The sequence below is a fragment of the Mus pahari genome, chromosome 10 (assembly GCF_900095145.1).
Source record: "Mus pahari chromosome 10, PAHARI_EIJ_v1.1, whole genome shotgun sequence".
Classification (NCBI taxonomy): domain Eukaryota; kingdom Metazoa; phylum Chordata; class Mammalia; order Rodentia; family Muridae; genus Mus; species Mus pahari.
The window spans coordinates 80,625,859-80,649,801 of record NC_034599.1 but is presented as its reverse complement, the minus strand read 5'-3'; the positions used below and the strand labels follow the sequence as shown (position 1 = coordinate 80,649,801).

The 23,943-nt window shown below is 40.1% G+C and overlaps 2 protein-coding genes across 12 annotated transcripts in view; one reads left to right on the top strand and one right to left on the bottom strand.

Annotated features, from left to right (window-relative positions):
* The window catches only part of Dop1a (DOP1 leucine zipper like protein A), a 92,061-nt gene extending 73,132 nt beyond the window's left edge, over positions 1-18,929 (bottom strand). For all 10 annotated transcript variants that reach the window (XM_029542729.1, XM_029542730.1, XM_029542731.1 and 7 more), the window contains exons 1-2: positions 18,812-18,929; positions 686-876 (exon numbers count right to left, since the gene is read on the bottom strand). In XM_029542729.1, the coding sequence (XP_029398589.1) occupies positions 686-823 (138 nt within the window). In that variant the 5' untranslated portion in view covers positions 824-876; positions 18,812-18,929. The remainder of the gene's footprint in view (positions 1-685; positions 877-18,811) is intronic.
* Positions 18,930-21,280: 2,351 nt separating this feature from the next.
* Positions 21,281-23,943, top strand: part of Ube3d (ubiquitin protein ligase E3D) — a 147,200-nt gene continuing 144,537 nt past the window's right edge. Inside the window, exon 1 of one of the 2 annotated variants that reach the window (XM_021207638.1) lies at positions 21,281-21,454. In XM_021207638.1, coding sequence (XP_021063297.1) covers positions 21,378-21,454 — 77 coding nt within the window. In that variant the 5' untranslated portion in view covers positions 21,281-21,377. Of the gene's footprint in view, positions 21,455-21,668; positions 21,722-23,943 lie in introns of those variants that run through there. The other variant, XM_029543479.1, reaches the window with a different exon arrangement.

The following is a 23,943-nucleotide window of genomic DNA, read 5'->3' as shown; positions in this document are numbered from 1 at the left end:
AATGACATGAGAAGCTGTCTGATGTCAAAAGTTACTGTGAATGTATTCTTTTTTATATCTATCCTTTTTCAATTATTTAGAAGCATCCCCATATCCCCAATCACTAAGAACAATAATCATACCAAAACTATGTGTGAAGGGAAAAAAAGTTTGAAATTAGAACAAAATTGGGTCAAAACAGGAAGCTGAGAGTTGTTGATCAGTGGCCCTTCTATAAGAACTTGACTAAAAGCTAACTATGGAAGAAGGCTCATTCCAAGTCAAGTTTTAAGGCTTAGGGACAATATTTAACACTACCTTTGTAAAAAGTGCTGACTTGTAATTAGGCTTGCCTAGCATCAAGTGTGTCTTGTTGCAGCACTTACACCATTAGGAAAGGGAACTGCAGTTATTACTTTCCACTTACAGCTTTCCGTTTTGGGGCCAGGAACTCCAGAACTTTATCTGATGCTCAATTACAAAAACTTACCCTCACACTATCACACATACTTCCCAGTCTTGTGCTTTTACAGGTACTACTACTACTAATAATAACATAGTAATATGCCATTTATGAAAGCTGAGGTTCAGTTACATTTTATAGTCTTTACTGAAAGATTTAGCTAAATCTTGTGTAAACAAGCATTAACAGATTTCTGATTTTCATTCCTTTTACTAAGTGGATAATGGATAAGAAAAAGCATACCTTGTTGAGTTTTCCAAGTGCTGATATCAAATCTGCCCATTCGCTGGAGTATTCAAAATTCTTTAGTGCTTTGTCAATTGCAGCTACATAGTTTCTGTATTTGGAGTCACTCAATAACTCTAGCTCTTCTGTGTTCATTCTCCCACCGTGTTCTACTAGATGCCAGTTCCAAAGTCATGCAAAATCATTCCCTATAAGACATTCCAGAGAAACCAAGATTACAAAGTAAAGTACAGAAGTGGGTTCATAAAGACTCATCACAAAAAACAAATGAGTAACTTTACAGATTCTTTAACAGAAGCACTCAAAATTTTAGTCAATGTACTTGGTAATATAATATTCAAAGTGGAAAACAGGCATTTAAATTTATTTAGGCACATAAAAAGAAAAGTTTTAATTACTTCATGTTATTTCTGCCACATTGTTGATAAAATTCTGTATATATCCTCTTCTATTTTGATAGCAAAATCTAGTAAGACTGTTTAGATTGAAAATATCAAGGATATAGAGTTAAAAAAGAAAAGAAAAACCAAAGGAGAAAAACATCTATTTTATTTTATTAATATTTTCAATAGTTTCATTATTATTTTTATATATGCATATGTATATTATTTTATTGGTAATTTTACTTACATTTCAAATGTTATCTCCCTTTCCAGTTTCCCCTCCGCAAATCCCCATTCCCCCCCCCCACCCCCCCCCGCTTCTTGCCCTGGCATTCCCCTATGCTGGGACATCAAGCCTCCACAGGATCAAGGGTCTCTCTTCCCACTGATTCCAGATAAGACAATCCTTTGCTACATATGCAGCTGGAGCCATGGGCCCCTCCATGGATGTGGAGAGAGAGGAACATTCTCCCATTGCTGGCAGGAGTGCAAGCTGCTACAATCACTCTAGAAATCAGTCTGGCGGTTCCTCAGAAAACTGGACGTAGTACTACCTGAGGACCCAGCTATACCACTCCTGGGCATATATCTAAAGATTCTCCAACATATAACAAGGACACATGTTTCACTATGCTTATAGCAGCCTTATTTATAATAGCCAGAAGCTGGAAAGAACCCAGATGTCCTTCAATAGAGGAATGGATACAGAAAATGTGGTACATCTACACAACAGAGTACTACTCAGATATTAAAAACAATGACTTCATGAAATTCTTAGGCAAACATCTATTTTAAATATTCATTGTATTACCTAATAATGGGCATCTAGTATGAAGGAGCATCAGTTATTTAGAATTAAAACTGACTTTGGGCATAATGGACAAGAAAGAATATATGGTAGTTCACATACAGCCATAATTTCCATGATATTCCTTTTTTAAGAGTATGCCTAGTCCTCCAGTCCCTTGGTTTAGACTCAAATTTAGTGATAACAGTAAGGCACAAGTAATGGCAGTACTCAATAGGTCACAAAAAGCACTTCAGCTTCTGAAGACTCTTGGATGACTTAGATCTGGGACAAGCCAGCTGCCATATCATGAAGACACCTTAGGAATTGAACCCATAAAGAATTGAGGCTTTTTTTCACCACCATGAGAGTGAGTCATTTAAATAGGTGGTTCACATGGTGGTTCACATCTGTTATGAACTAAGTCTAGATTTGAGTGCAGACCCAATTGACAATTGAATGTCACTCTATAAGAGATTCCTAAATCAGTAATACACATAACTTTTTCAAATTCATTAAGACGTGTAGCAGAAAGTTTTCTCGCATATACCACTGAGTTTGAGGGTTGTTATATCAAAATAGATAATTAATAACAAGAATTTAATTGAAGTGAGTGTAAGTCTCTTTCGGCTTTTACATTTTTACTTTAACTTCTGTCTGAATCTTTCCCTACCAGCTAGATTCTGGGCCTCTGGGAAAGTCTAAGAATAGGTGTCATGGGCTGCCAAGATGTATGATGGAGTAAGAACATTTTTTCATTTATCTTCTTTTAAATATAATTCATATAATACTTTTGTAACTGAATTTAACTCCTTCCTCAAATTTGTACAAAAATTACCTAGAAAGATTATAGACTTAAATATGACATGTAGAATTATAAGATTCTTAGAAGAAAATATAGAAGTAAAATTTCATGACCTAGAGGTAAACAGCCTTCTAAGAAATAATATTAAGAAAAAGCAACCAAAGAGAAAAATCCTACTGTATCAATATTTAAAACCTGTGGTGCAAGAAATACCATCAAGACAGTGAAAAGAGAACTGAGGGGGGGCATCTATTTTCACCATATCTGACCAAGTACTTGAATAGGTACATTAAAAAAAACAACGACAATAAAACAAAACAAAACAAAACAAAACAAAACAACCTCTTCAGGGGGCTGGAGAGATGGATCAGAGGTTAACTTAGGACCTTCCAGAGGTCCTAAGTTCAATTCCCAGCAACCACATGGTGGCTCACAATGGGATATGATGTCCTCTTCTGGTGTCTGAAGACAGCTACAGTGTAGTCATATACATAAAATAAACAAACAAATCTTTAGAAAAAAACTGACTCCTTTCCAATATAAGAAAGTCTTAAAATGGAAAATGTGAACAGACATATCTACAAAGAAAATATGCAGATGCACAGTACAAAACTGTAAGAATGAGACTCACTGAGATTCATGGCCTAGTTAAAATCAGAAATAAGTGAACGATTATGCAAGTTGTTCTGTTGCGACGTATGGCTTCTATCCCCTCAGTGCTGACAGAGCAGGGCTCCCCTGTCACACTCTAACACAGAGATGCATCTCAGCCCTTTGGAGATTTTCTACTGAAACAAGGCCTTGTATGCTACTCACACTAGCCTCAAACTTGTGATCCTCCTGCCTCATTCGCTCAAGCAGCTGAGCTTACAGGCATGTTTCATCTAACATTTTAGAAAACAACCATAAGCATACACACACCAATATGCTTCAGATGAAAAAAATAAGAAGCGGGACAGGAAAACAAAGTCATAACTGTGGATAATAAAACCTCTAAGATGATAGGGATACTCATGGGATGAACATATCTAAAACATTTCAAGTTTTGTTTCCAAGTGAACGTAATGGGAAAGTATTAGGTTTTTCTAAAGGCATATGTACGTACTACAATAAATTCTAATAAGTAAATCTAACAATGTGATGTATTAGCAGGAAATGGAGTAAATAAAGCACATGCATAACTTTTGCTGATGGAGACAATTTCTTTCCTTGGCAAGATTTCTACCTTAAGATAGAACACATTCATTCTGAAGATACACAATCAATATTCAGTGTACATAGAAGGTTAACCTGAGAAGCAATTTAGCAGCAATTCCTACTCATGAAAATAGGAGTCATTTATCAATAAGCAGAGGGATAATATAATTTTTAAACCTCAATAGATATGTTGTTTAAACTTTTATATGTTATAAGAAAAAAGCTAATCATTAATGACTATCTAATCTGTGGCACTTGTATCAAATGTATTTGTATTCAACTCTTAAGTTTGAATCAGGTTGCTGGGGAGACAGCTCAGGTGGTATAGTGACTGTCTTGCAAAAATGAAGAACAGAGATTCCCAGACCCATGTCAAAAGGCCAGGTAATGCAACCTCACAGAGACTTGATGTGCCAGGCTGGGGGGATACCCAGGGGGACTCCCATTCTGCTCAGAGGAGAAGGGGAAGGGGGAATGGGGAAGAAGACTATGGGATGGGGTGACTGGAAGGGTGTCAGTGAGGGTGATGTAAAGTGATTAAGTAAAAAATAAATTGATTTTAAAAAAAAGCCAGACAATGAACAGCTCAAGAATGAAGTGTTTAATATGCAATTAACAACCTGAGTTTGGAGCCTCAGTAAAAACTGGTCATGGTGGAGTGTGCCTATGGCCCCATTGCTATATAAGAGTGGTCACAAGCTGATGCTATGGGTTCCTTGGTCAGCCATTCTAGCTGAAATTTCAACTCAAGGTTCAATGAGAGAGCATATTTCACAAATTAAGCAGAGAAGCAACTGAGGCAGACATCTTACTGTTGTCCTGATCTCCACACACCTGTACACACTCAAATACCACTCACACAACATGTCATTTTAAATTTTAAAAAGCTTGGTGTAGTGTTATGTGTTTGTAGTTCCAGCACTGAGAACATGGAGACAGATGAATCCTTGAATACTTGGCAAGTTCTAGGCCATTGAGGAACTCTGTCTCAACAACAACAACAACAACAACAACAAGACAGTGCTAAAGAATAATATCTTGTTTGAAACAACAGTCAAATCAAAATAAAAGCCATTAGGAATCATTCTCAGTCCCAAGATCTGACAACCTTTTACTTTTTAATTTTGGATCTATTTAATATTTATTGGATGTGTATATGGAGCCTATCTTTTCAAAATAAAATATATGTAAATATTTATAGTTTTGTTTATAAAATGTCAATTAAATATTCAATTTTCTTCTTTTTTTTTTTGGTTTTTCGAGACAGGGTTTCTCTGTATAGTCCTGGCTGTCCTGGAGCTCACTTTGTAGACCAGGCTGGCCTCGAACTCAGAAATCCGCCTGCCTCTGCCTCCCGAGTGCTGGGACTAAAGGCGTGTGCCACCACACCTGGCCTAAATATTCAATTTTCATATGAATTTGCTTTCAGAGTTCTCATAAGATTGCTTTTAATGAGTGAAGATATGTCTATCATGAACCATATGATATGAACTTTTTTTTTTTTTTTAAGATTTATTTATTTATTATACGTAAGTACACTGTAGCTGTCTTCAGACACTCCAGAAGAGGGTGTCGGATCTCATTACAGATGGTTGTGAGCCACCATGTGGTTGCTGGGATTTGAACTCTGGACCTTCTGGACCCACTGAGCCATCTCACCAGCCCCCGATATGAACTTTTAAATCGTATTTATCTAACATTTTCAAAAATTCAACCATCACCATATACAAAACAATGTGCTTTTGATAAAAAGAAGTGTGGCATACTAAAACAAAGCCATGACTTTGAATAGTTAACAAAACATCTATAAACAGAAACTTTCATGGACTAAAGGTTGGAAAGAATTGGAACGCTGGAAAGATGGTTCAGCAGTTAAGGGCACTTGCTTGAAGAGGACCTATGTTCTGGGCCAGCACACCTATCAGGCTGCTCACACCTGCTGTAACTCTAGGAGAACTGACACAATCTGACCTACACTGTGTCTACAGGCATGGGCATACGCTTACTTATATATAAAAAAATGAATCTTAAAGGAAATGCAGATGTAGTTTTATTTAGTGAAGGTTGGAGGAATACACCCATGTGCTGATGCTCAAACATGTATATGTAGATGCTCATACATGTGTATGCATGTGAAGGCCAGAAAATAACCATGGGACCTGAAAATGTGCAGGCCAGGATGCTTTCTCATTCTGTAACTCTCTCGCACATTGGTATTATAGATATGAATTTGCCATTAGGTCCAGCTTCCTCAGTGAGCTAACCACAAAATTAATCATACATTAGAACACAATCAGGTATGCTACTTTTTAACCTAACATGTAATACGAATTTCAGTTCTTAGGTATTTTTCTCCATATTTTAAGGTTACTTAAGTCAATATTTCTCAAGCTAATTGTGATTAAGGTCTAGGTTTTCTCCCAATTCATCACCTACAGATATAATTATGTGGTTAGTTGTAACACAGTGAAATTGTCATAAAGATTTGTAAGTATTTACTTCTTGTATTTATCTCATCATAGTCTATTAACACAGACATGTCACAACATAGATTAAACCATACACAAATATAATACTTCCCATATTGTGTCAAGAAAACCTATGACTGCCTCTTCCCAAGAAAGAGCTTGGCACACAGAAACAAAACAAAACCAAACCCACTACACCTACAAGAGTTACACTTGGTAGGAATTCCTTTAATTCCAGAAAGCGGATCTCTGAGTTCTAGGTCAGACAAGTCACTGTCAGACAGTGAGCAAGACCCTGTCAAACAAAGTACAAATAAACCCCAAAAATATTTAATAAAAGGACATTTTATAGAAATCCAGAGCATAAAATGCAACAAAAATAGAGCCTCAGAACATATTAGTCAAGATATTCTCAGCACAAAATTAAAGTTCCTTACCAGATGAATGACTTGAACCAAGCACTTAATTTTCTCAAATCTGGGTTTCCTCATCTATATATAGAGATTAAACCTAGTTCAAAGCTTATCAAAACCAAGTAATATATTTAAGCTATCAGAATGTTTATGACAGAAAATGCTAAAAAGTATTCCATTTATTGCATTCAGGAAAAACTAATGCATTATGTATTTTTTCTTTTCTTCCCCGTCCCCCCTTTTCGGTGGAGGGTAGGGTGGGGTGGGGATGGGGTAGAGTGTCCTGGGAATTGAACCTAGTCTCTCATGCTAACACGCACCCTAGCACTATGCTATACCATCAGTCCTCTATGGACCTCAACTACAGCTAAGACTGGGGTTTGGTACCAGAGGTGTGGAGTGTCACTCAGGAGGCTGGGGCAGAGGACACCTTGAATCTAGAAGTTTTGCAGGGAAGCAAAACCATATTATCAAAAATAAAAAAAAATAAACACAATCAAAGTAAGATGTAATAATTTAAAAAAGAAGAAGAAGAAGCATGGGGAATGCTTTCAGTTTCCCTAGTCTAGCAAACCTACACCAAGCTTGCCCTATATCCACATTCCCTGCTTTCCCTGCTGGGAACAAAGGACCTTTCCACTACAGGTCCTCCTCTGCTGTGGTCTAGGTCTCACTCCCTTTTCTATGCTCAGAGTCCTTAGTATTCCATTCTCCTTCAATACAAACTTTTCCTATAACGAAAAAAACTTCTATGCAGCCCTGAGTGTGAAGTCAAAATTCATCACCTTCCCTGAACTTCCACAGGCCCTCTGGCTGGCAACCAGCTTCTCTGTTCTCCTCTCTCACAACACAAGTTTATGAAAGGTTTTTCCACATTCAATAGTTCATTTCCTTATTCTCTTTTTACAATTTAGATAGCTCAAAAATGTCTTACGAAACAGTCCTTCCAGATCCCCAGAGCTGTCAGCAAGTCAGCAGCCACTTTTCGAGCCAGCCAGCTTACTCTACTAAGGCCATGCTTTGTTTCCGGCTTCCGTATTCCACTCAGGGTGTGCTCCTATGTGCTGGCCACTCCTTATTGTCACTGGCTATGCCAACCACACTTTAGGGCAGGCCCCATGGCTAACAACACCACCCCACCCCACCCCTTTTTGTGTTTTTGTTTTTGTTTGGTTTTTGAGAGAGACAGAGACAAAGAGAGGGCAAGCTAGCACTTGAGCGAAGAGGAGTGCTAGCGAGCGAGCGAGCACAATGACCATGAAGTTGGGTGGGTAAGGTGGTGGGAAGTGTTAGGAAAGGGGAAAGGATAGGATCAAAATATATTGTATAAAATAATTTTAATAGAAAAAGAAAAAATCCTATTTTTCAGACTGTTACTATTTGCTAGTATTGAAATGTTTTCTTTCTTTGTATATATACTATTTATTATATAAACAAATGACAACATTTTTAGATGACAAGGAAAGACAGCCTGAGAATATTAAAATAGTATATTCATAAAAATGTAAATCATCTACATGGACCAAATATGATCATGTCTATGCATGTAAATGATTGGATAAAATGTTATACAGGAATGTTTATCTTATGTCTACATATTAGTCCACTCAAGGGAGTAGGAGAATATGTGGGGAAAAGTTTTGCACAAGCTCTGGGAAGCAAACAGAACGTTAATAACGCCACTGTTCCCCAACCACCAGCTATATACACAGGTATTCTGGTGGTCAGGAAGATCTGCTTTTGGAACAGTTTTAGCAATGTGCACAAATGTGCCCATCTTTCAGAGTGAACTTCTACCCATGGATCATAGATGTTTTAAATTTAAATTACAGCAGATTCCTGTGTTTTCATTATACTCCAAGAGCCAATTACTTTTATAAGTAAAAAAACAGGAAGTTCAGGAAGATAAATCTGATAATTCACTTGAAGCACTAAAGTTTTCTTGGTGTGTAAGAAATGCCCTTGTTATAATTTTGACATTTAATTCCAGGAAAGTGAAACACAAGTTCACAGTCTCAATTACAAGTTTTTTTTAGTAATGGGACCCATATATTTAATCTTATCATCTGTACTTCTCTCCCTGCAAGCAAAATCTCAGCTACTACTCACTGGTCAAGACTTTCTCCCTTCACCTTGTTATCTTTTCCAACTATGCCTCTGCTTCTTTTTGTCACCTGAAGCTTCACTATTAGATGACACTAACAGTGTGCCTCTGAACCGGAAGCTTCACTATTAGATGACACTCACAGTGTGCCTCTGAATGGTACCTTCTAAGTCAGATCCTGACTTGGCTCACTCTTTATCTTTTTCAATAGTAGAAACATGGCTTAAATTATACTATCATATTTTGAATGTACATATGCTTTGTTCTCTAAAGGCCTGTCATCTTTTAAAGCTGTAAAGCAACCTAAAATTTACCATCTCATTAACTGTCTATATTTTGGTAGTAATAAGTACATGAAGTTGTAGAGTCTTCTTTGACTTTCATCTTGCAAGCCTAAAGCTCCCTATATGCACTAACAATCTCCATTTTCCTGCCCTGTTCCTGGCACCCACCATTCAGTTTCTGTTTATATAAATTCAGCTACTACAGCTACTTCCCATAAGCAAAACCATACAACGCTTGTCTTTCACTATACTAGGCCTAACTCATTTAGCATAATCTCCTCAACACTTATGCACACTGTAGCATGTGTCAAACTTTCCTTTTTAAGGCTGAGTAATATTCTATTGCATGGCCCACATTGTCTGTTTTATCAATTATCTGTAAATACACATTTAGGCTGTTTCCACCTCTCCTAAATGGTGTTGCCACAAACACTGGCATGCAAGCATTTCTCTACAACACTACTTTCAGTTTCTACCTATGGATTTTATTTTTATGTGTGTGCAGGTGCATATAATCATATGTGCATATATGAAGGTCAGACTGACAGGCTTCACCTGAACCCCAAGCTCACTATATACACTAATCTAGCTAGCCAGACTGCTGTGAAGGAATCCTTCTCTACCTACCAAGCAGAATTACAGGCAGCCCACCAGGCCCAGCAAGCATTTAGTAGGTTCTAGAGAACCAAACTGCAGATCTTATGCTTGTGTGGCAGGTGCTTTATCTCCCACTCCAGTGTTTAATGCTTTGGGGAACTATCATTCTATTTTCCATCTGGCTGTACCAATTTATGTTCCTTGTCCACTGCACACAAGGTTCTAAGTTTTCTATAGCTGTACTAACACTACTTTCTGTGTAGTGTTTTGTTTTGGAATCAGCTGCCCTTCAGGGTGAGAGTAGTATTTCTGCAGCTTTCGTTTGCATTGCAACACTGAGCTTCTTTTCATGTTTATTGGACACAGAACTTTGGAGAGAGATCTTTTCACAGGCTTGCACCATCTTTTAATTGGGATGTGTGTAGTTGAATTTAGCTCTTTCTGTATGCTGGATTCATACTCTCTCCTGTTCTGTGGGCTGCTTTCTCTCTGTTGTACTGCCTGTGCTTCTGATGTGTTATCCGAGACTCACAGCTTTTCTCTGCTTTTTTCCTAGGATGAGTTTTTATTGTTTGATATCTTACATTTAGATCTTTAATTGATTAATTTTGGAGTATATGAAGATCAAGTTTCATTTTTCTGCAAGGTGTTGATATGGTTTTTCTAAAACAATTTGAAGAGATTGTCCTTTATATGCTGGATGGTCCTGGCATTTTCATGAAACAATATTTGACTATACATTTATATCATGATATTCCATTTTATTCCATGGTCCCTGTATCTTTATGCTACTACCGCACTGTTTTGAGTACTGTTATCCTTTAAACATTTTTAAAGCCAGCTTTGTATTTCTTGTCTCAAACATTAAATCCTAACTGTATCTGGTTAGCACCTATTCATCCTTCAGGTCTCAGATCTTATATAGAACCAGCAGTCTTCCTGACCATCCCATTCTCCTATCCTTGGCTTCTACTATATATTTTTCTTCTATCTTAGAGCTTACCTTGCTTTCCTGTAATGCCTTGTGACTCCCAGGGTCACAATCCCAATGATAGAGGGGCCTCATCTATAAATTTAGCTTTCATGTCCACTCCTAGCAAATGCTTCACAATAGTCCACAGTGAGTAAACATCCAACACGGGGCCACAGTGTTTACCATGCTGGTGAGAAGAGCAAATGAACTCTATGTACTGATTTAGAAAATGCTTCCAAGATATATAAACTAAAAAACAAGTAAACAAACAAAAAACCAAGATGCAGGAGTGATTATAAAGTTATAACTTACATAGGAAAGGCATGCATATATTAATTTGTACAAACATGATACTTCTCAAAAATAAGAGAAAAATAAAGTTGATTATCTTCTTTGGACAGACAGATAGAAATCAGGGAATGATGGGAAGTATGCAAAAAAAAGAGTTTCCACTATATGCTTTTAAAATTACATGAAGTGTTTCCTATTTATTACAATGTTTTAAAAGAACTCTAAAAAGAATGACCAAATAATGTCCCTAAAGAATATCAATTAGAGGCTGAAGATGCAGCTCAATGCCTAGCACATGAAAGGTTCTGGTTTGATGACTGTGTGCTTTCCTAAGAGAAAGGCAGATGGGGAAGCTGAATATGTGTGAAGTAGAGTAACAAAAATTAAAATGAGTCAGATTTGTATCTTCACTGCTACTTGTGAATTTAGTTACACCTCTGTGCAGGGCAGGAATATGGCAGCTCCTACCTTGATGTTTCTTGGATCACTCATTCTGGAGTTACCATCTTTGTCAAAGGATTAACCAGGCAACACTGTAGAACAGTCATTCTCAACCTGTGAGCTGAGACCTTTGGGGGTGTTCAATGACTAATGGCCGCCTAAGACCATTGGAAAACACAAATATTTATAATCCATACAGTAGCAAAGTTACAGTAATAAAATAGCAATAAAGATAATCTTCTATGACTGAGGGACTGTATAAACCTGGTAGGAAGCAGCAGCGGGAAGGCTGAGAAGCACTGCTGCAGAGACTCTTAGGGAGTAGCTTTCCCCAACATGAAGAAAACAAAAACAAACAGAGGCTGGAGAGGTGGCTCAGCGTTAAGAGCACTGACTTCTCTTCCAGAGATCCTGAGTTCAATTCCCAGCAACCACATGGTGGATCACAACCATCTGTAATAAAATCAGGTGCCCTCTTCTGGTGTGTCTAAAGAAAGCAACAGTGAACCCATATACATAAAATAAATAAATAAATCTTTAAAAAACAAATTAACTAACCCTTGTTAGTCCTGTGAGCAAAGTACCTTATAAGTGGGTCCACCAACCTAAATTAAACCTTCAGATGTTTGTAGCTCTGACTGCAATACCACAAGGGCTGGAGGTGGGGGCAGTACTTCATAGCCAAGGTCCTCTATCATTTTTTGGGAAAAAAAAAAAAAATCAATGAATCAAACAAACAAATGAAAACAAAACAAAAAAACCCATTGAATTGTGACAGACAGTATTTTAAGTCAATACCACTTGAGATGACTTAGATAATGGTTAAATTTCACTGGGAGCTTGCGGGATTTGGAATCACATAAAAGACACACGTCAAGCCTTGCCTGTGTGGAAATTTACACAAGATTCCGCTGAGGGGAGGGGAAGAACCCCCATGCCAGTGACATCATCTCCTGGAGTGAGGACCTATACTGACTAAAAAACAAAGGTTGAGGAAAGCAGCTGAGCACCAGTGTTCATCTCTGCTTCCTATCTGTGGACACAATGTGACCACTATCTCACTTGAGATCTTACTTCCCACAAGGATGGACTGGACTCTTTAGCTATAAGCCAACATGAACCCTTCCTCCCTTAACTTCCCTCTCATCGGGTATTCGGTCATAGCAGTAAGAAAGGTAACCAATTCAATCTCACATGCAGCAATACATAACTAGAAGAATTTACTCACAATTAATATTTTTCTTTTTTTAAGGTATATATTATGCAGAACGTACCCCAGTCCCAGAACTGCAAGCCTTGTCTGTCTACGACAAAAGATGGCCAGACTCTAGATCTTCCATTACTAGGGATCCTCACTAGGGAAAGTTCTAAACATACTTTGTTTTCCAAAAAAGATACGTTAGGTGCTCCTGGCTTTGCTGCACCTTGTAGGCATGATAACAGCATGACACAAGCAGATGACTGTAAAATGTTTTGTTTCCTAGTAACACCCTAAGACAGAGATTGACAGATCTAATATGAATCCCCAGAACGTCAGTCACGTCTAGGCTTTAGTACTCAACACGTCATAGAAATAAGCGCAGGATCAGTGAAATGAAGAAGGTGGGAGTACAGATTCTAAATTCTAAAACCGTAGTATAGTGGTTATCAGATCCCACTAACTAACTGCATCAAGTTACAGAACCAGGTAGGCCTGGAGGAGGCACTCTGAGGACTCTGACGCCATACATGAATTATGATGCTAGAACCCCGTTCAGGCTCCAAGTTGAGATTCCAATCGATGACGCCATGGTTCACAATAAGGAAGTCACTGAAATATGAATGCCAAAACGACAGAGCGGCTTTAAAGCGAGTGCTGTGCTTTGTTATGTTCTTAAGAAAATACGCTACAGGAAAAAACTTTATAGTCCCACCTGGTAAGCTCTTTGTTGGGATGTATAGAAAAGCCACTGTGCCAGTTCTGTCTTTTGAAAAAAGCACAATTAGTCATCTGGGATGGTATCTGTGGCATACAAAATAGTCTAGAAAATTAATCTGGAAATTTTATAAAAGTAGCATATTGAAAAGGTTTTAAACAGCTGATATTTTTCTTTTCCAACATTATAGAACACAACCGAAAGCAACTGAAAATGTAGGCTACATATCTTCTTGATTCAAAGCACTAAGACTGCTGTCCATTTATAGTCATTGTGATTGTCAACTGTCATTTAATCACAGCTCATCTGTGGCACCTATACTGCTATTTTATGTAACATTGTTCTGGGAGACGAACAATGAAGAAAGCACTTCTCAGGGGTCCAGTCTTTCTAAGGACACAGATTAAACAGCTCATTTCTAAATCCAGTGTGAGGCTGCGTCCCCAACCTCAAGCTAACAGCTCCAATATCCAGCTGAGAGAATAGCAAATCACCATGAAGGGTTTTGGGCTTTGTTTGTTTTGAAAACAGGAACCCTAATCTAACTAAATGGTAAGTGGTAAGCTCTTTGCCCCTGAACACAAAACAACAGCCTACTTCTGGCTCAAAATCTAGATACATGTTTATAAATTCTCACAGCCACCTGAGACACAAAAATGTCCATGAGAAAGAACAGAGGATCTATTTTCATGCCAGTTCCTATGAATGAATGTCCTTCCAAAAGACAGGAGCAAACTTATTATACCAGAGGAAAAGGGGTAAAAATGACAGAAGCATTTCTCATTACAACAGAGGAAAATGAAATATGAAAAACTGGCCATATAAACGAGAAGTGATAAGAGAGGAGTCGAGGAGGAATGAGCTGTATGTTGAGCCCATCACCCTATTTACTCTCTTAGACTCCTCCCCTCAGGAAGTTCCTTCTGAACGTGCACATAAAAGTTATTTTTTAAAAGTGTATATTTTATCCCTCTAGATTACTTAACAGAAGGATCTTGCTTCTTCTTCCTCCTAGAAGGTTTAGTTTAAAGATGACTTATCATACTAAAAATGCAGTTCTAGCTTTTTACTGTAAATGTGACACTAGTAAGAACTAAGACAGTTCTGAAAGTATAGGCTGGTCCAGATATGATCATATTAAGTTTTTTCTTTGTAGTGCATTTGTGAGCTTTTAGATCTTTAGTTGTTGTCTATCAGTTTTTGCTCATTTGGGGTTTTGTTTTGTTTTGTTTTTTTCCAGACAAAGTTTCTCTATGTAATAGCTCTGGCTGTCCTGGAACTCATTTTGTAGACCAGGCTGGCCTCCAACTCACAGATCTGCCTGCCTCTGCCTCCTAAGTACTGGGAGGATTAAAAGTGTTCACCACCACAGCCCAGTTTTTGAATTGTATTTTAAAAGCATGCTCTAACATTTTGAATTTTGAATAAAATCATCCCCCAAGTTTCCCACAAATAAGACTTAAAAAGAAGTTCAAATTTTTTGATTAACTAAATACCTATGGAACCAACTTTGGTCCACCAACCACCAGACAGATGACTTCGTGGACTGGGGAGGGTAATAGTGAATCAGGTTGAGACAGGTATCTCTGTCCATTCTCTTCCAATCCTCCAGACTACACCAAGGAGAAAGTCTTGTTTTGGTGCCAGGATGGCATCAAGAGCGACACTGAAATTCTGGCAACTCCCCCTTTTAAACAAAGAATGTTCAGTCTGAAGGCTTATTCAGGGAACACGCATTTCTAGCTAGAAGCTTTCAGCAGGACTACTTTTTTTTTAACCTATGTCTGCCTTCTGTTTTTAAACAAGAGTTATCAACTGTTAGCTAAAGTGTATTTCAAGTCTTTTTAGAAAAATATGATTATAATACATAAATGTATTATATAGGAAACTATTTGTATATATGGCCAAAGGGAGACATATTTTTAATGCTGCATTAAATCATCTATTTGATCAAGACATTTGTGATGTTCATGTATTCATCTATTTAGCCATCATGAAGGATGAAAGTTTGTTTTTTTTTTTTTTTAAGTACAGGCAAAGCAGAAGAGGAAATAACTGAAAATTAAGTCATTCATGAATGAGGTGTTATACAGGTAGGACTTGAAAGACAGAATTAAGACAAGCATAAAAGAAGAGAACTCTAAACAGGAGAAACAGAACAATAAACCTCTGACTGGTAGCATGTTGGACACATGGGTTGTAGAACTGTTAAATGATACTATCGAGTATCATTACTAATATTACTGCATAAATTCTTCCTTAAGAAGTTTGATAGTATCTTTGATCTGTGAAGTCTCTGATGTCCAAGGCTTATTTGGCTTATAAAAGAGTTATTAACACCAAGGAGAGGGAGAAATCACAGTTTAGAGACGTGAATCAAACCAGTATTTCCTACAATAAACTGCCAATAAAAACTTTTAGCTACTAAACAAAACATTAGCTTTACATATCTACAAAATAGTTTTATTTCAGAGGTCAAATTTACCATATTTAAAGCTTATCTATTAGAATTAAATATTCTAAGCATGGTGTAGTGGTGCACACAGTGCTCTGGAGGAAGAGGCAGTCAGATCTCTGAGTTCAAGGTCATCCTGGATTATGGAGTGAGTTCCAGGACAGTCAGGACTATACAGAGAAGCCCTGTCTTGAAAAAACAAATACAATTAAATATTCTAATCTCCCTCAAACCGAGGTGTTCATTAATAGCACTCATCCAAGTAATAAAGGAGACAGAATATCTTCAAGATTGAAGAATATTAGTGATAACTTCCAAAAGGCTTGGTCCCAAGCTACTGCTGCCATTTGCAGGGAGTGAGGACAGGTGGGTGTTTGCGAACTTCAAGGAGTGAAGCTAAGAGAAAGTAGGCTGGACTTGAGGAAGAGTATGGCAGGGATGGGCTGAATCTTGCCAAATTCCCCTCTCTCTTGGCCTCCATGAGGTAAATAGCTTCTGACGTGCCGTTTTACCTGACCAGAGGCTGAGAAGCAAGAGAGCAAAAAACAGGGATAGCAACTGCAACCCAAAACTATTTTCTCCCATCAGTTATTTTCTGAAGGTAACAAAATGCCCAGCATAATACTTAACAGAATTTAGCCAAGGGATTTAATTTTCAACATTTAGATATTGTTTCCAAACAGTCAGAAATAATAGTATCAGACTTTTTTGACCTTTAGTTCTTTTCAGTTATCCCAGATTTAAAAATCATTAAGCACTGAATATATTTTATATAGCTTTCATATTTCATTGTTTTGAGATGCCCAACTAGAAGAAGAAATCAGTATAGTGAAAGTAAGACCACTATCAACAAGTCTTTTTTTGTTGGAACTTTAAAGGGCCTTTCTACAAGCATTCAATAATAACTACAAAAATCAACCCAAAACACGAAGAAAAGCATCAAGAGGCTGGAAAGAAAGATATTCTTTTGTTATAAATGAAAGAAAGAATTAGGTCCAATAGTGATGCATGCATCCTTAATATTAACTTTTTTTATACTAAGGATCCTTCTTTTGTTATACCAATGAGGTCTCACTAGATCTTCACGCTCCAGAGATCTTAAGACAGCAACAAGGGGCCAATGCATGGCTTTTTCCACTTGGAAGCAGACATCTCTCCAGTACGGTAATTTTGAAATTAGTGTCATGTGTTATTTTATTCTAGGAGACTTTAACATTGCTGGAATGAAACCCAGGGCCTCAGGCATGCTTGGTAAGCACTCTACCTTATGCCTGCATTACAAAATGGGCTCTCTGATTAGCTAAATTTGGGAAATGCTTTTTAAACCGTCCTTTGGAAATTATATGCATGCAAGCATAGCATGAAGAAGTCTTTGAGGAGCTGTCTTCACAACAAACCAAAGTTAAAACTTGGGGGAAGGAGGTGTGGCTTGGTGGTAGAGTGTTTGCCTTGTATTGGAAACACCCCAGATTTGATCTATAGTATTGAAAACAAAAGTTAAGGTTGGTTAAATCTAATGTGTTGCTACATGATTTGACATGGAACACTGTTTAGGGGAAGTAAACTATTGCTTTAGTACAGTCTTGATGGGAAATAGCAATTTGGAAAATCATAAGCTCTTCAAATTCCTGAGGCTGTACATGTGCAAGGCCCTAGGTTTCATTCCTTCCCAGCACCCCAAGAAAAAAGTTTACAGTGGGAGCACAGGCTTGTGGTAGAATCTTACTAAGCATGCACGCGGCCCTAGTTTTCCAATCGCAGTACCGCTAAAACAAAACAACAAAACCAGACACCAAACTACAGACAGTAACTGAGGGCTAGAGCGATCACACCCAGTTAGCAGCAAAGCCAGAGCTTTGTACCTTAGCTCTCAAGCCCCAGGCTACAGTTGTTTCTACTATTGGAATTACAAAGTAGGGCTCTTCACAACAGATGGGAAAGCAATTAACTTAAATTTAACCTTTGGGTCAAGGTGTGGCATTTTTGGTCTGTGTTTCCTTCAGCATTTTAAATTCTTTATTAAAAATTGGGTCCCCAAAAGGGGATTCCTTTTAGCAGTTCTGAGGGATGACAGACATTCCTCAGAAGTTTAACTAGAAGTAACCATTACAACAAGGCATTCAGACTACCGGGGCTATAATTTACCTATAATTTCTGTCGGCTCAACGAACCAAGGGGTTGATAATCCTGTGACTTACTTAGCACATAGCGACGCCATACTAACACGAACAAAATACAACTAACCTCAAAGTGGCAAGACCTTAACACCTACATATGGGGCTATCATCACCAGAATGAAAAGTTTTGACCCCATAGTTGCGAGCTACTAAATGAGGTTGACTCCTGTATTTTTCTGATTAAGAAAAAAAGGAAAAATGTGTTTAGACTACAATCTCTAAATCTGAGTTTTCTTCAAGTCCACAGAACTCGGAGATAATGTAAGAATTAACAAGACACAATTTGCTTGGGGAGGAGAAAGTACAGTTGCGTGCTATTCCCTCCTCAACAGGATGAGGGTGAGGCAAGTAGGGCGATGGGGCAACTTTCAAAGCCTTGGAAATCAAAGGTGAGGACTGTTAACAACTTCCGTGTGCTAGCTCGGCTTCCTCTTGGTGAACTTGGCTCTGCTTCCCAACCCTCTGCACCGGCACATCGGCGGGTCTCGGGGTGTCGCCTCCATCCTAAAAGGGACCCACCGGGCTGGGGAGGCGACGGGGTGCCGGGAAGCCTCCAACAAAGGCGCCGGGCACCCGCGCCCAGGTGACACCACCCCTCGGCCCCGTGCCGGCTCTGCCCGCCCGCCGAAGGCCGCGGGCGGACAGGCCCCGGGTCCCACCGCTCGCCCCGGGCAGGTCAGGGCCCCGTTTTCCCCGCCACCCAGAGGCGGGCTCAGGTGGGGGCCGGGCGGTGACACCCCGACGCCACCACCGCAGGCCAAGCCCGGAGACGCCCGCCCGAACCGTGCCGCGTCTCGCCGCGCGACCGCGCCGGGGGCGGGGACGCTGTTACCTGCCGCGGGCTCTGCCGCTCCCCGCTGGCGCCGCTCTCTTGGCAACCGCGGCAGCCGCACGAAGGCCGCCAGCCCAGGGCCTAGTGACAGCTACCAGCGTGCACCGCGCGCGCCCACGCCGGCGTCGACGTCGGCGGCCTCCGTCCCCGCCCCCGTCCGCGGCTCGGCGGCCACGGCTAGCCGGCGCCATAGCGCCCTCGTGCGGGCGACCGGGGAGACGGCGGCGGGAAGGCGGGCGAGGTGTGTGCAAGGAGCCAGGCAGGCGAACCCTCCTTTTGATGGAATGGGGGAATTGAAAACAGCTTTGAAGAATTATTTAAGTACGACCCTCTGGATCCACCAGCACTTTATGCTAGTAATTTCAGGCTCAGTCTGTGTGGAATCGAGAGACAGTTTAGCACTTTTTTTTTGTATCTAGCCTTCTTTCAAACGCGTAGTTATTCCAAAGGGTTGTTTTGTTCTGTTTTGTTTGTTTTGTTTTTGGTCCAGACCATCCATCGCATCAGGAAAAACGAAAGTTTTTACAAGTGTTTTTGTTGTTGTTGTTGTTGTTTTTGTTTTGTTTTTTTTTTTTTTTGCGTGTATTAGTTTTAAACCATATACGAGGCGCACGCTATTCTGAGGACGCTGTGTATTTTGCTAGGTGTCAATATTAAGTATTGCCAAAATTTAAGTAGTATTCTGTGTTAAAAGTAGAAGATAACAATTGTCCTTCAAATAAATGAGTTTGACACCAAATAGTAGTTACCTTTGCTTTTTTCAAAAATTATTTACTTATATTTTATGTGGGAGTGCCTACAGGTATGTATGTATGTATGCGCATTTGTGGAGCCCAGAAAAAGAGGTCAGATACCCTGAAGTTGCGAGCAGTTATGAGTGCTGTAAACTTAGCTTCCCAGTCCTCTGAAAGCTCAACCAAGCGCTCTTAACCACAAAGCCAACCCTCCATCCCCAAGCTTTTACTTTTTTAAGCTATTATTCCCTCTTACGATCACAAATTGTTGGAATGAAACAGGAATTTATGTAGCGACGTAACAAACTACAACACCTCAAAGACTGATATTAGAAAACTTATCTGAAATCACATATTTTCAGTATACTTAAGACCATTTTTATGGTTTGAGACAGTCTTGCCACATGGCCCTAGATGGCCCTGCACTCATATAGCCCAAACTGACCTTAAACTTTCAGCAAACCTGCCTCAGCCTCCTAAATGCTGGAATTACAGATGTACGCCACCCTCCTTGGATTAAACCTATTTAGAAATGCTCCCAGTATGATCAATGTCAGATAATTACGACTATGAAATTATGAAATGGAACATCAATACAAAGGATTTCTGTCCTGGCTAGTTTTATGTCAACTTGACAGAGATAGAATCTTCTGAAAGGAGGGAACCTCAATTGAAAAAATGCCTCCATGAATCCCAACTGTGACTCGTTTTTTAAAATTGTGATTGACCTGGGATGGGCCTAGCCCATGATGGGTGGTGCCATCCCTAGGTTGGTGATCCTAGGTTCTATGAGGAAGCAGGCTTAGTAAAACCATGGGAGCAAGCCAGTAAACAGCACCCTCCCATAGCTTTTGCATCAGCTCCCACTCTAGGTTTCTGCCCTGTTTGGGTTTCTGTCCTGACATCCTTCAATGATGAACAGTGGTATAGACGTGTAAGCTGAATAAACTCTTTCCTTCCCAAGTTTCTTTGGTAATGTTGCTTCATCACAGCAAAGTAACCTTAACTAAGCCAATTTCCATTATACAAGCTATGTTTTAAATTACAGCTTTCCATTTTTAAAAGGTGTCCAACTGAAATTCCGTGGCCTGATATATTTGTTTATACCACATCAAACTTTCAAAAGGTATCTCGTGGGAGCAATTAAGTTATGACTTTTTTTTTTATTTCTGCAGTATAGTGGGAATCTATGTCAGAAATTACTCGTTTTCTTTTAGCTTCTTAAGTTATATGAATGGTTAGTCAAGATACTAGACTCCACCAGTCTTTTCGTGGCTTACAGAGAGCTTACACCTGTTTTTGCAACTGTTTGTCTTGGAAGTACCATATCTAGCGCGAAATGTAATGGCCAATCAATCTTTGACATTTTTGGATGAATCCGACGGAAGCTAATAAAGGAGACTCAGGTAAAGTGGGCTTTGGGGCAGGTATTTCAGGGAAGTACCACCTGTGCAGCCTCTGCTCCACTATCGACTTCATCCTCCTCAAGCTATCCAGAGAAGAGCTTCCCCCCTGGCCCAAATCTGAGCTTTCTGTTCATTTCAGGGACAGAAATGCTCATAGTCAAGCCCATACAACATCCTTCCAGTGAAGGTCAGCTCTGTTCTCCGGGTCGCACCTGTCCTACTAGAACGCCATTGGGGGAAGGTCTGCGCCCCGGCAGTGCGTTCTCTGCCCGGAAGGTGGCGCTCTAGCCGACAGACGGCCGCCGCCGGATCCCGCCAGGCCGCCTTGGCCTGGGAGCCAGCCGCCTGCTACGGCCGCACGTGCTCCCACCCGGTCTCGGTTCTGGTAACTGCGGGCTCAGTTCCGCGTGGGTCCCTGAGTCGACCATGGCGGTGGCTGCGGCGGAGACGCGCGTGTTCCTGGAAGTGCGGAGACGGCTACAGAGCGCGCTGCTAATCCTGGGGTAAGGGAAGAAGCACCGGGGCGCGGGACCGCGTGCGTGGACCAGGCGCGCGGCCGGGAGGCTGGTGCGCGTGCGCGTGGCACAGGAGCGCGGATGCGCGCGACCGAGGGAGCGAGCGCGCCGGACAGTAGGCGCGTGCGCGGGACAATGTGCGCGTGCGCGGGGCGAGATGGTTTGCCCTGGGGAGCGCTTTAGCCGCTGAACCACCCATCTCTCCAACCTGTCTGCGAACTCATATTTACTGCACAAACAAGAAACTTTTAGGGGGTAAAATGCTCCTTTTTGCTTATGGTCAGCAATTTTAATGGTTTGTGATCTCTTCATGGGTTTTGCCTATTTCTTTGTGGCAAATGTATCAAATAGATGTGAAAATTTATTACAGAGCAGCACAGTTGTATTTTTTTTTCCTTAGCTTCTCCTTTTTTTACCCTAAACTCTGAAGTGGCAGTTTTGCACGCGGCCTGAGAACTGACCTCAAATCCTAGCTTTCTCACATGGGCAAAATAATTTTAACTGAATTTCTTCAGTTTTAAGATTGGGATTGCATCCAAGCTCAGTGCAATTCATTTGTGTAACTTGTACAGATCGTGAGTACTGCCCAGTATGGGGGTGAAGGGTGGGAAGGAGCGAGATCAGTGTCTGCAATTTCTGACCACTGTGTTTGGTAATTAAGAGTATAAACATTACCAAATACAGCTGCGTAATCCCTCCTACCAAACAAACTCTGTGAGAAACCTACTTTGCTAGGCGGCTTGTTTGTCTCTCTGGTCTTTTGACTGTTGACTTCTAACACAACTCAGTGCCCTTACCCTAGTAAGAATCATGATCTGGTCTCATTCAACCAATCTACACAATTTCCCTGTTTCTCGAACTGTGTTGGCATGTGTATTAGTCAGGGTTCTCTAGAGTAACAGAATTGATTGAATGAATCTCCCTATAAATAGAAAGGGGATTTATTAGGATGATTTACAGCTTGCAATTCCAGCAAATCCAAAGGTGGCTATGAATGAATGGAGAGTCCAAAAATCCAGCGTTTGCTCAGTCCATGAGGCTGTGTGTCTCAGCTGGTCTTCAGTGCACTTCCTAATGACAGTGAGAGGGAGGGCAAGCAAGCAAAGAGCTTCCTTCTTCCATGTCCTCTTCCAGCAGAAGTTGTGGCTTATATTTGAGGTGGCTCTTTCCAGCTCAAAAGATCCGGATAAAGGAATGTCTTCCTACCTCAACCATTTTGGAGTTTTAATTAATTCCTGACATATGTCAAGCTGACATAGCCAACTGATGTTTTGAAATTGTTGTTTCAATCTGCCTTTCCCAACATGTTTTTGTTGTGGTGGTGGTTGTTTTGTTTTGTAAGACAGGGTCTAACAATGTATTCATGGCTGGTGTGTGTTGCTATGTAACCAGTCTGACCTTGAACTCATAGATCTGCCTGCCTGCCTGCCTGCCTGCCTGTGCTTTCACAGCTCTGGGAACCCCCAACAAAGCTTTGAGATTCATGTTTCATCTCTGTAGTAGCTTAAATGAGTATTTCTTTCCCGTTTCTTACTGAGTAGTATACCATTGTCTGAGTGTCTCACAAACCATGTTCTTATTTTTCTATTGCTGGATGTTATTATTATTATTTCCAGAAGGTGTTTATTATGAGTCAGTAGCACTAGCTTTGCTTTATAAGATGTGTGTATGCACGAGCACATAGTGTTGGAGCTAGGCAAATACCTTTGCCACTGAGCCACACCCCCAGACTTGTTTAATCTCTTTTTATGATATATATATACCCTTGGTTAATACTTAAGGGTAGAATAACGGTAATATAGGATAGATGTGTGCATCACTTTGTGCGGAAATGTCAAACAGTTCTCTAAGGTGCCCAGTCTCGAGTTGAGCCATTCTGATAGGAATATGGAGGTATCTCATGGTAATTTTAATTTCCTTGGTGACGTACAGTGTTGAGAACTTTTTCATCTACTTTTTGAGACAGGGTTTCTCTGTATAGCTCTGGCTGTCCTGGAATTCACTTTGTAGTCCAGGCTGGCCTCAGAAATCCGCCTGCCTCTGCCTCCCAAGTGCTGGGATTAAAGGTGTGCGCCACCACGCCCGGCTTCCAAGGGTGTTCTTTTGCAAGTTATCTTATGGTTTCTAGTTAATAAGAACAGGTTAGTCTTGTTGCTAGGTTGAAACAGTGCTTTACAGTCCAAAGCCCTGTGAGTTTGTGGATGTTTCCCCGGCATCGTTGGCAGATGTTTTCATTTTTGTAATGCAGGTTGAGTGTGCCTTATGGGAAGGGGTCTGGGTGCGCCTCAAGTGCTTCTTAGTTTGGACTTCCCTGGAGTTGGTAGTTTTTGCATAGATTTTACTCATTGAGCATCCATAATCTGGAAATCCAAAGTGGTTTGGATCTTTTTTTGTATCTTTTTTGTTCGAGGGCATTTTGGCTTTTCAGCATAGGGACACTCAGTGGAGTGGCGTTCTGTCTTTCGATGAGCAAAAAT